This window comes from Ictidomys tridecemlineatus, chromosome 11 (assembly GCF_052094955.1).
Source record: "Ictidomys tridecemlineatus isolate mIctTri1 chromosome 11, mIctTri1.hap1, whole genome shotgun sequence".
NCBI classification, from domain to species: Eukaryota; Metazoa; Chordata; class Mammalia; order Rodentia; family Sciuridae; genus Ictidomys; species Ictidomys tridecemlineatus.
The window spans coordinates 16,720,858-16,732,700 of NC_135487.1; the positions used below are offsets into that span (position 1 = coordinate 16,720,858).

General features: G+C 63.5%; 1 protein-coding gene across 1 annotated transcript in view; it reads right to left on the reverse strand.

Annotated features, from left to right (window-relative positions):
• Runx3 (RUNX family transcription factor 3) overlaps positions 1-11,511 on the reverse strand; it is a 49,434-nt gene extending 37,923 nt beyond the window's left edge. Inside the window, exon 1 of the mRNA XM_078025616.1 lies at positions 10,967-11,511. Within this exon, the coding sequence (XP_077881742.1) occupies positions 10,967-11,024 (58 nt within the window). The 5' untranslated portion in view covers positions 11,025-11,511. The remainder of the gene's footprint in view (positions 1-10,966) is intronic.
• Between the last annotated feature and the right edge of the window lie 332 nt (positions 11,512-11,843).

The following is an 11,843-nucleotide window of genomic DNA, read 5'->3' on the forward strand; positions in this document are numbered from 1 at the left end:
CGGGCGGAGGTGGGGGCCGAGATTGGAATCCAGGGCCCGTGGGCTGGCTGAAGGGCCCCGGGCTGGACTCTTGGCCCTGGCCCAGGTCCCCAGGGGTTCACTCCTCCCGGAGCTCGGATGGACGAAGCCTCAGGCTGGGCCCACGAATGACCACACGCCGAGACCCAACCGTGGCCACAGCTTGGTTCCGGGTCGGGATTGTTGCTGACCCGGTCACTGGCCTCACCCGCTCACCAGGGGTTTTAGAAGCCTTTGACTTGCCACCGTGTGTCCAGCGCTCAGCTCTCTGTGTGCAGGGGAGGGAGGGCAGCAGAAGCCTGCCCACCAGCCTGGGGCCAGGCCGCCCAAGGACCCAGGGACGGCCTCGGGCCTGGCTCAGCTGCCCGTGAACCTAGAAGCCCGGCGTCCTTCTTGGCTCAGGCCCAGGCCATCCCTGGAGGGTCGGCATGGCTGAGCCCCTCAGGCCACAGCGTGGCCACTGGACAGCTGCCACACCCCCACGTCCTCATGCTGTGGCCTCCTCCTCCTGCGGGGCCTGGACTCCTCTCACTTGGAGCAGAGCCGCAGGTGGGCGCCGTCGGGGTGGACCTGGGGCTAGCCGTGCGAGCCGGCTCTGCAGGTCCCCCAGGGTCTCCCCACTCCATGTCCCCCCAGCCTTTCTGGATGTGGCTAGAGGACACAGGACCCCAGTTCACGGAAGCCACCTGCTGTTCCCAGGAAGAGGGCCACCAGGAGCTGACAGATGTTCCTGGATCTGGGGAAACCTGAGTTAACTCAGGGCTGCCATGCTGTGAGGAGGCACAGCTCCGGATGCAGGCTGTCTGGGTCTGAGCCCCAGCTGGGTGTATTAGGCAGGTGTCACACACTCTCTGGGCCTGTTTCCTCATTTATAAAATGAGCTTCATCGTAGCATTTGTCTTACACACTGTGAGGACGAAATATGCAGACACGGAAAGCACTCAGACATGGCCTGGCATACAGTAAGAGCTGCGTAAATGTTTGCAGCCAACGGTGTAACTATTTAAGAGTTGAGTCATCATGATTTCTATTTTCCACACAGTTAATTATTCATTTCTTAGTTCCAATTTTGTCCTTTCCTTTTTTTTTTTTTAAATATATTTAGGATCTGGGAAATTTTCCTTTTAAGTCTCACACAATTTCCTGGGTCCTTGAAAAGATAATTTCCTGGCCCCCACCGTGCCTGTGGCCTAAAGCAGATTTATGGTGTCTCCTAGAACAGCTTATCCCTAAATGGTGTGGGGTGGGGTGAACCTTCCTAGCATATCAAGGCTCTGAGCCCCCCTTGTCTCTGCTGGACACACACCGGGAGATGCCGCCCTGGCTCCCTGGCTCTAGGAGAGAGGAGCAAGGTCTGTGAGGGACAGCTGCTCACGGCGAAGAGCTTCCCATCTCTGCACAAGCCCCTGCAGCAGTGAGCTCCCACGGCTGACCTGGGCCTCGTGGTCTCCGCTTCACTGCCTCATTCATTCCCCAAGCAGCCCGGGAGGCCGGCCTTGAGAAGTGGAGGCCCGGGGAGGTAAGCGGCCACACAGCCGACGGGTGGCAGGTCACGGCTTCTGATTCTGAACCTCACCTTCCTCCTCCTGTCCACCGAGGGGAAAGGGAGAACCAGGCCCCATGCTGCCAGGATCCATCTTCCCTTCTGACCTGCTCTTACGGTACCCAAAGCTTTCTTTTCCTGGAGGGTCCGAGGCTTAAATGAAGGAAGATCAAAAATTCATTTCCTGCTTCCACCATCGTGGGAAGCCCTTTCACACACCACTGTTCTAGATTCCTCCTGGCGGTATCCTGACACATAAATAAAGCATTGATTGACATCTTCTCCTCCTCCTCCTCCTCCTTCTCCTCCTCCTCCTTCTCCTCCTCCTCCTCCTCCTCCTCCTCCTTCTCCTCCTCCTCCTCCTCCTCTTCCTCCTCCTCCTCCTCCTCCTCCTCCTCTTCCTCCTCCTCCTTCTCCTCCTCCTCCTTCTCCTCCTCCTCTTCCTCCTCCTCCTCCTCTTCCTCCTCCTCCTCCTCCTCCTCCTCTTCCTCCTCCTCCTCCTCCTTCTCCTCCTCCTCCTCTTCCTCCTCCTCCTCCTCCTCCTCCTCCTCCTCCTCCTCCTCCTCCTCCTCCTCCTCCTCCTCCTCCTCCTCCTCCTCCTCCTCCTCCTCCTCCTCCTCCTCCTCCTCCTCCTCCTCCTCCTCCTCCTCCTCCTCCTCCTCCTCCTCCTCCTCCTTCTGGTGCTGGGGATTGAACCAGGGCCTCGTCGGCTGGGCAAGTGCTCCACCGCTGAGCTATGTCCCCAGCCCCTAATTGATATTCTTAATGATGTTCTTGGTCGATTTCCGTCTGGCCTCCCTCGGGGGGAACCACCTCATAGAAACATCTTTTCTCAAGATGCAAGAGAAAAATAGCCCAGAAGGAAACACACCCAGGCAGCGGCCCTCTCTGGCTCTGGAGACCCCGCGTCTGTTTTTAAGCCTCCTGGACCCCCTCAGGTGTTCTGCAGCGTGGAGTGCCCCGGGGGGGGGGGCGGTGGGGTTGGATTCCGTTTCCCCTCGTGTTCTTCCTGGTTCTAGAATCTGCAGGGCATGGTCCTGGCAAGGCCTGAGTTTGTTGTTCTTGTTGTTTACATGGTGGCCTCAGGAAGGATGGAAGCCTGCACGGGTCAAAAGAAGGAAGCGGGAGGAAGGCTGTGTGTAGGGAGTGGTGAGAGTCGGGCTGGTGCCGGAGAGCTCTGTGGGCGCCGCTCGCACACAGAGGGACGTGCCGTGGGCGGCCTGGTCTACTTCAGAGCGTGGCCCTGTGCATGCCCTTTCTAAGAAGCCTTCTGGAAGGTTTTGGGAAGGGCCTGGAGGTTCTGTGGTTAAAGAGGGGGAACCTGTCACCTCACCTGGGGCAATCAGGGTGGGCTTCACGGAGGCGATGTGACTGGGCCCTAAGGAAGAGGCGGCATCTTCCAGGACAGTCTGGCCGGCTGACTTTGACGTCAGACACACCCTGGCATGAATCTGGGCCTGGCCGGTTACTGGCCGCGTGGCCTTGGCTGGGGGCCTCAGTTTCCCAGCCTGTGGAATGGGACTGTAGTAACAATGACAGCTACCGCACGGGGGTGGGGGGGGTGGGGGTGGGGACTGAGCACAATGAGATGCTCTTGCAAAGGAGCCACCCCGAGGCCGGGTGCACAGGAAGTCATCGACAAATGTGGTTCCCTCTCCCTTTCTCATTTCCTTTTCTCTTCTTAAATGTACGTGAGCAGGCTGCACCGCCTCCCGGGGCTGTTGTGTTTTGTGCCCACCCTGAGCCACCATGAGGACTGGGTGGGGTAGAGGGGAGCATTAGAGACGCCCCAGGAGGCTGAGGGTCTGCGGAGGTGGGGTGACCTCCGGGGGGTCTGGGCTGAACCCCAGGGACCCTGGAGCTGAGAGCAGGTCTGGAACTGCCCCACCGCAGGGCTGGACCGGAGCCTCCTCTCCGGGCCTCAGTTTCCCCAGCTACGGTGCTGGCCAACTGCAGGGGGGCTTCCCAGAGACGCCCTCTGTGCACATGTGGCTAGCGTGTCCGCCCGCGTGCTCACTCCTGCAGGCCCAGGGCCAGATCAGTGCTCGTGTATGCAGTAGAGACGCAATAAACGTCCCATGAATGATTGTCACGTCACATCACCCAGCCACGGAGGATATGCGACTCCGAGGGAACAGCCTCTTCAGGGACTCCCCTCCAGACTCTAGGGACCTCACCTCAGGCCACAAGCATGTCCTGAGCACCTGCTGTATGCATGGCTCTGCCCAGCCCAGGAAGAAAGCAGCAGCCCCAGCAGCTGGGGAGAAGCCCCAGGGGCTCTGAGCGGAGGGCGGCCAGGGGCCTGGAGCCCTGGATGCGGGGAACTGGCGCCCTGACCCTGGGAGGGTGGGGCTGCCTCTTCCTCTTTCTTTGGAAAAAATAAAAAAGCGTTTCCCTCCTGAATCTCTAAGTCCTACATGTCCGTGTTTCAGAGACTGGAAAACGCACAGTCCCCAAGAGTTTCAAATCAATTCCCCTGCCGCAGTCGCACCCTGCAGCACGGACTGACTGTGGTCTGTCCAGGCCCCCAAGGTGACCTTGTCCTCGCAGGTGGCTTCCTTCGCCCCTGGGGAAGGGCCCTGGCCCCTGGGTGGGGACTCGGGGTGCAGGGCTGGGCTTCCCACGGGACCCCTACCACCTCCCTGTCCGGGTGCCTCTTCCCAAGATGCCAGGGGGCTGTGGTCACAGGTGACGCCTCACAGATCCCCCGTGTCCTGCAGCGGGTGGCTGGGCAGGCTCAGGCTCCCCGAGGGGCAAGTCCTGAGGACGGACAGGTGTCGGGGCTGTGGACTGTCCCCAGGTGAGTTGAGCTTGGAGACAGGGGCATGCCCCAAATGGCCCCCCTCCCAACCTCCCGCCTTTCATTTCGCCTCCTGCCCCCTGAGCTCCCTTCCCCGTTTCCCTCCTGAGCCCAGCGGAGCCCAGCCCCGAGGATGTGGCCACACAGGTGCCCCTGACGGCAGGGGACCTGCCTTGGCCGGAGCCCGGATGGGCAGGGCCTCACCCTGCAGGGCCCGGTGCTCACAGGGGATCTCAGTCACCAAGTCCCACGGGGAAGGGCACCTGAGGGGCCGCGGTGGCCTCCCCGCACAGGGCAGCTCCCCGCGCCGCCTTCCCGCCCACACGTAAGTCTGAAGCTTTTGCCAAAAACCCTTTTCCCAGACTTGAAAGAAAACCCCAAAGAGGAACCTAAACCCCGAGCCGCGGCCCCGATTGGCCGGGAGGCCCCGGGCTGGTCCAGGCAGGCGTTTCAAAGAAAAACCAGACGGCGAGGGGGAAGTGGGGGGCCGGCCGCCCGGGCTGACCAGCCGGTGGCCTTTACGTCCTTCCGTCACTCACCGCTCTCTTCTTCCTTCCCTCCATTCATCAGCGAGAGAAGCCACATGTCACCCGTGAGCCTGCCCCTGCTCCGAGGACCAGAGGACCCCCAAGATGGGGGGGAAAGGGTCAGGGCTCCCAGAGGGGACAGTAGGGCAGCTCTATCACCTCCCCGTCTCAGCTCAGAGTCAGAGAGACTTTTTTTTTGCACAAAGGAAGGAAGGGTACTGAGCAGCAATGATCTCTGGCGTCCATGCAGCCTGGACGCCGCCCCCGGCTCTGTATGAATGATGGGTTCTGTGAGTTATCTCCATTTTACAGATGAGAAAACAGAGCACAGAGAGGTGAGGTGCATCTCCCAAGGCCACACAGCGAGGAAAGGCAGCCTGGCCTTTTATGTTGTATTTCATGCTACCTCCCCACCAAAGAGCACCCTCTTCTCAACCTTCACCCCCGGGAGCCCTTGTCACAGGGCCTGACTGTCTCCAGGTCCCCTGCTCAGCTCTGTCTAGTGGGGAAAGCCCGGAGCCAGCGTTGGAGAGAGGAGCCCATCTGGAGGCGGCCTGTGCTGACTGAGGCTTGACAGGCCAGACGGGGCGGGTGGGGCTCAAGGCGGGGCCATGCACTCTGTGCCACCACCCTCTGTGGCCAGTGTCACTAGCCCTGTTTTACGGAGGAGGAAATTGAGAGCAGAGGGTCGGGCCAACGGTCTACTGAGCAGCTTGGACCCGAGTCTGTCTGGCCCCTAAACCACAGGGAAGGTGGGTGGCGGTCCTTGGTGGCTGTGAGAAGTGGCTGTCCTGTTGCCTGATGGGTCTTCCATAGACCACACCCCTCCTGGACCCCGGGTTCCCTGTCTGAAACAGGGAAGGGGCTCCCTCTGCCTCCCAGCTCCCACGGTCCCCTGGATGGGCTCCTGTGCCTTCTCAAGACCAGGGTCTTTCCACATTGCACCCCTGCCCTGTCCCCCCAGGGGCCTCCTTCAGGGGGTGCTGCTTCAGGACCAGTCCTGGGAGGCCCAGGCTGCAAATCCACCCAGACCCCAAGCCCTTCCCCCCTCGGGCCTGGGCTGAGCCTTGAGGCTGGCCTTGGGACCAAGCTCTGAGGACAGAGCTCCCTGGTGGCTGCAGGTGGCCCGGGGAGACTCCCGGCAGAGGGGCTGTTTGAGCTGAGCAGGGAAGATCGGGAGGACTCCGGGCCACCCCTGGACACGCTGGTGGTGGATTCAGTGGAGGGCCTGCAGGTGAGGAGTCCCCAGGAGATGCAAGGCCCAGATTTCAGCTGCCCCACTGCACCCTGAGGCCGGCCTGCCTCCCTGCCTCTCAGGAGCCTGGACTGGCTCTGGAGCCAGGGTTCCCTCTAGTCATTGTTCCCTTCCAGCCTCCAAGAATGTTCTGGAAGGTCAGGCTTCAAGCCCTGCCGCTCAGGGGCATCTGTGTCCCAACCCCCTCCCCCACAGGTAACCCGCAAGCTCGGCTTTGGTGCGCCAGCTCAGGGCCCGGGCGTCAATGGGCCCTCTATGTGACCAGCAGGGCCGATGGGGCTGCCGCTGGCTGTCGTGGGCACGGGCGAGGCCCGGACACACAGCCCCACTGTGTGGGGCCGGCTCACGACCGGCCTGTGGGCAGTGGGGGGCTCCTAGGAGTGCCCTTCCAGCCTGGGGGGCACTTTGGACAGGCAGGGTGGTCTGGGGAGATGGCGTGTGCCGGGTGGCCTCAGGAGCCGCCATCAAAGAGGCCCGGCAGACGTGGCGCCAGGCAGGCCCTGCAGCAGGCACGGAATGGCTGCGGTCAGCCTGTCCATCCTGAGGGCCCCCGGGGCGGAGGAGGCCTCCACAGCAGATATCCTTGGGGTGAGCGACCTTCCAGGCTGCCTGGGGTTCGGGGACTTGCAGCTAAACCCCGGAGAGTCCCCGCCGTGGGCTACTGCCTGGGCCCAGGACAGGACACGGCACTGACCTCACTGGCCCAAGCAGCTTCCTTCCTGTCCGGTGGCTTCTGAGTCACCGGCTAGCCCTGTCCTGGCTAGACGTGCCCGGGGCCGTTTGGTCCACCCGCTGCCCCCACACAGGTCCAGTCTGCATCTCTCCCGGGCATCTCTGGGGCAGAGTTGCTGGCCAACCCCATCTCTGAAGAGAGGCCCACGGCCACACTGGAGAGGCCCCGCTCAGGCCCGCAGCTGGCCCTCCGGCCCTCCCCGCCCTGCACGGCCCTGCAGCCACCCCGCGGCGCCCAGGACCCTCCTGCCTGCCTTCTGCACCCCCCTCCCGGCTACTCCTTCTGCCTGGGCGGAGCCTCTCCTCCTGGTCACCTCCTGCAGGACTCGGGGGACTTGCCCGCTCCTTCCCCGAGGCCCGGGTCAGGGGCTCTGTCTGAGCTCAGACCCCGGGTCTTCCCCCTTGTGACACAGGCCCTGCTGCACTTTTCTGTGGGCCCGTCCCTTGTCCCACCAGTCGGCGAGCTCCTAGGGTGGAGAGCCTGGCCCAGGTCCCTGAGCGCAGCTCCGCCAGGCAGGTAGCGTCCTCTGAGCAAGGACCCTGGGCCCGGTGCTCCAGGCACAGTGCTCCCCACAGCCCGTGGGGTCGCGGCCATCGTCACCCCTTTCAGACGGGGAAACTGAGGCACAGACACCTGCCCAGGTGAGCTAGGGAGGGTGGGGGCAGGACTTGAGTGGCGAGGAGCTGAGTCCATGGGAGGAACTTCTGCCTCTCCAGGGGCCATGGACGCTGCCCGGGATGGTTTAGGTCCTTTCCCTTCCTGGAGGGGACCCCCTCGTGTCCCCAGGAGAGAGCTTCTGCCTGCGGGGTGTGGTGCAGAGGTGCCGACGGGGACCTGGCCATGGGGGGGGGCTCAGGAAGCTGCTGGCCCCTCCTTAGCTGGGTGTTACCCAGGGTCTTCAGGGCCACTGCCTGAGTTGCCAGATGGGGAAACCGAGGCCCAGAAAGGGACCCAGAATGTGACAGTCCTTCGGTCCCCTCCTATTTGTAAATACCCCTTGTCCTGCCTGGGAGGCTTCTGGGGACCTCTCACCCTCCCTGTCTTCCGTCTCAGGGACACAGGCCACCGTCTGTGTGCAGCCCTAGGCTGGCCTCACCCTGGGCAGGGCAGGGACCCCCCAAAGACTCTCCACCTTCCTCCCAAACCTCCTTCCTCCGCAGAGCCGGGGAGCCGGGCGGAGGCCCTGCTCGTACCCGGGGAGAAGCCTCGGAGCTGGGTGCCGTCGGGAGGTGCCCCTCAGCCCAAGCCTCCAGGCGGCCGTGGCTCGTCCCCATCTCAGGAGGCCTCTCGTCACCAGTTGTGCCCCAGTGCTCACAGCAGGGACGAGGACGGGAGAGGATGCTCCGTCCCCAGCCGGCCTGTGCCACAGGAAACTCAGAGTCAGCCGCACTCTGGCCAGTGGGCTCCGGGGAAGGTGGAGCTCCGTGACCGCGCTGGGGACCCTCTGTAGGGGGGGATGGCAAGGTCCACAGAGGCTGGGCCACCTGAGGAACCCCCAGTACAGCCCACTCCTCCCCTTGGACCCCGAGATGTCACCCAGCACGGCGGGGCAGAGCCAGGAGGAGGAGCTGTCCCCGAGCTTGCCTGAGCTGCACCTGGGAACCTCTTGGGGGACTTACCCAGACCCCAACCCAAGAAGTTCTGTTTCCACAGTCGGAGCGGAGCCCCAGAAGTGCAGTGCTCAAAAGCTCTCAGGGGTGGTGACACGGTGGCTCCCCACACCTGGCCCAGGGCCTGGGGTGGTGCAGCCTTTGGGGGCGGCAGGAAGGAGGGAGAGGAGGACAAACAGGGCCCTTCCCCTCCATTGAGACCCCTGGACGGCAGCATCCCCAGGTGGGACGGTGAGACCCGGGCTCTTGACCCGTGGCGGCTCAGGGGTCCGCGAACTTGGGCCACCTCTACGTGAAATGCAGCATCTTTCACTGTGACCGTGTCACCAAGGGAAGTCACCGGTGTTTCTCGACCTCGGCGGGTCGTCACAGACCATCCTACAGCACCGTGCTGGCTCTCCGCCGCGGCACCCTGGCCCCGCCACTCAGGGAGTCCCTGAAGCAGCGCAGGGTCACCACCCACCGGCCGCCTCTCCAGGGCATGTTCTCTGGCGGCTTGGACTTGGTTTGGGAGCCTCCAGGCTTCCCGAGACTCCCGAGAGGTGGGTCGCTCCAAACAGGTGGGGGACCCTGCGTGGGCCATGTGGGGTCAGAGCCCTGAAGAGGGGACCCGGGGCTGGAGCACGTGGGGGACAGAACTGGCACCTGTGGCCCTATGATCCTTAGGGACAGTGTGAGGGACTGTCTGAGAGACCCCTGAGAGAGCGTGATGTAGGCAGAGGGCCAGAGCCGCGTGGACCAGCTTCTCCGAGGGTCAGCCCGGGCCCCGGGGCCTGGCCCTGGACCACAGCCTGCGGGGGGGGGGGGGCACCTCTGCACCTTGTTGTCCAGGATCGGCCTGTTCTGCCAGGGCTTCGTGTCCTGGGCACACACTGGGCCAGAGCTTCCAGCTGTCCCCTCCCTTTGCCCTTGGGCTGTGAGCGGCCACCTCCTGGGCTCATCAGGAGAGGACCCCGGGCCAGCCCCAAAGCCCTGTCTCCCGAGGTCCCTTTGTCTTAAACCCTGCGTTTCTCCATCTTGTTCGAGCGGGAGACGCACAGATCACAAAGCCCCGGCAAATGGTTTTTATAAACTCTTATTTTCTTGCCACAGAGCTGCCTTTAATTAGCTCCGAGGACTACAAAGGGAGTGTTATAACAGCAGCCCAGGGAGGAAGGAGCCCAGGGCCGCGGGCCGCTGCTGCCTGTCACCAGCCACAGCCGGGTTTGGCGGGAGTGCCCCCCCACCCGGCCGCCACATCCATCTCCCCCACCCCCCTGGGCCCTGGGGACCCCCTCTGAGCCTCAGCCCCAGCAGGGAAGTGCCTCAGCTGAAGCTGGTCGCCAAGCACCCAAATGTGTCCCTGGCCCCGAGCCGGCTGCCCGAGGACTGGCCCTGAGTCGCTCTGGTCAGCCAGCAGCCAGGCAGGAGAGGAGGGCGGGCGGCCCGGCTGACCTGGGCATCTCACTGACCACCTCGGCTCAGGAAAGGCGCTGCGACCCCAACCCTGACCGTCGGTCCCCCTCGGCCATCCTGCACTGGAAGACACGGGTCCCTTAGATAACGCGGCGGCACAGCCCCAACCACGGCCCCCCTCCTCAGACCGTCAGAATGTCAGGATGCCGGGGGACACTGTTGGGGTCCCAGGGAAGGCAGGTGGCTTGCCTGCGGTCACTCACAAGGAAGCACTGGTCCCTGGGACTCAAGCTGAGAGGCTGAGACCCCAGTCTCAGGGCCATCGTGTCATCGGGGTTCGGGGAGGAAAAGTGCCCGAGGGTCGGACCACTGCCCTGAGGACCAGACACAGGCAGGGACCCTCCCCCGGAGTCTGGGCCCCAGTCAGAGGCTGCAGGGGGCATCCTGGACCCCCATCCTTGCTGAGGAGCCCAGCCCAGGGCTCTGGGCCCCTCGGGGTCATGAACAGAGGCAAAAACCACCCCAGAAACACTTTCCTCTCCACCGGGACCAAGTCCGCCACCTGCCCAGACCCTCCCCCCACTCGGCGCGGCCCTGGGCGGACGGAACAAGTTCTCCCCAAAGCCCGCGGCCCGGTCCTCCCGGAGAGGAGGCTCAGCCTCACCCTCACCGGCCTCCTCGGCTGTCCCCTGAGCCGGCCAGCCCAGGTGTGGTGGCAGATCCAAGCTCTGGCGGGCCAGGGGCTGGGGCCGCAGGGCCTGGAGCCCGTGAGTGAGGCGGGGGCCGAGGGCCATGGAGACTCCCCCTTGTCCTCCCCACCCCAGACCCTCTGAGCTGGCCCTGGAGGTCACACGGCAGCACTCCTGGCACAGTGTCCCCACCTGCTGAGTGGGGAGGTCCCACAGCCAAGGGACCCGGGGGCCACCAGCCCATCTTCCCCTGCGGGAGGCCAGGGGACTCAGGTGGACAACCTCGCCCTCGAGGGACAGCAGGTCTGTTGTTAGTGGAGGGACGCGGTCCTGGGCCGCAGCTCCCCACCCGGCAGGACTGGCCCAGGACAGGGAGCCCGGGCCGTGGCTACTCACCGCGGACGAAGGTGGGCGAGTAGGTCGGGAAGGAGTCGAAGATGCTGTTGGACGCCATGCCGCCGTCCGCGGGGGACAGAGGCCAGCCTGGTTAGCTGTCCTCGTTTTCTGGGGTTTTTTAAATTTTTTTTTCTAGCTACTTTTGAAAATAAAAGGGGGGGGCTCTTTGTTTGTTTGGGGTTCTCTTGGCTGTGTCCCCCCCCGCAGCTGCTCAAAAAAGAAAAAAGGCAAGAGCCCGAGCCCGTGCGCGGGAGGGAGGAGAAAGTCCCCGAGGAAAGTAAGTTGCTGTTTGTACCCAAGAACTCGGATTCCCGGTCCCACAGGAATGTCTGGCCACAGACTCGGCAGCGCGGCGCACGCAGCCTGGGTCATTAGACAGTGGGCGGCCGTGGAGGCCGGGCTGCAGCAGCCGGCCAGGCCCGGTGGCCCGGAATGAATGAATGAGGCTGGCCTCCCCGCCACCGAGCAGGGCTGCAGCGGCCGGGGGTGGGGACCGCCAGGAGCCAACCAGCTCCCGCGCAGGGCCCGGAGGCGGCGAGGGCCTGGCCTTGTGGTTCTGTGGTCGAGGCCCGGGCCTCGCCGTGTCACCCAGCCTCAGCCTACAGGATGCCGAAGCCAGCTCGCGGCCTGGGCCCATTGGCTGGGCCGCGGTCACCTGGGCCGTGATGTCAGGCCTCTCAGAAGAACTTGTGGCTGTCTCTCTCCCCCTCTCTCCCTCTCTCGCTCTGTTTTTTTTTTTTTTTTTTTGGAAAAAGAAAGAGAGAAAATTAAAGAAAGAAAAAAAAAAAAGGTGATGGTTTTTATTTGTGGGACCGGCCTCCGCACGCGGCCCGAGAAACAGAACTGAAAGCAGCTTGGGGCGGGCGTCGGGCCGCGG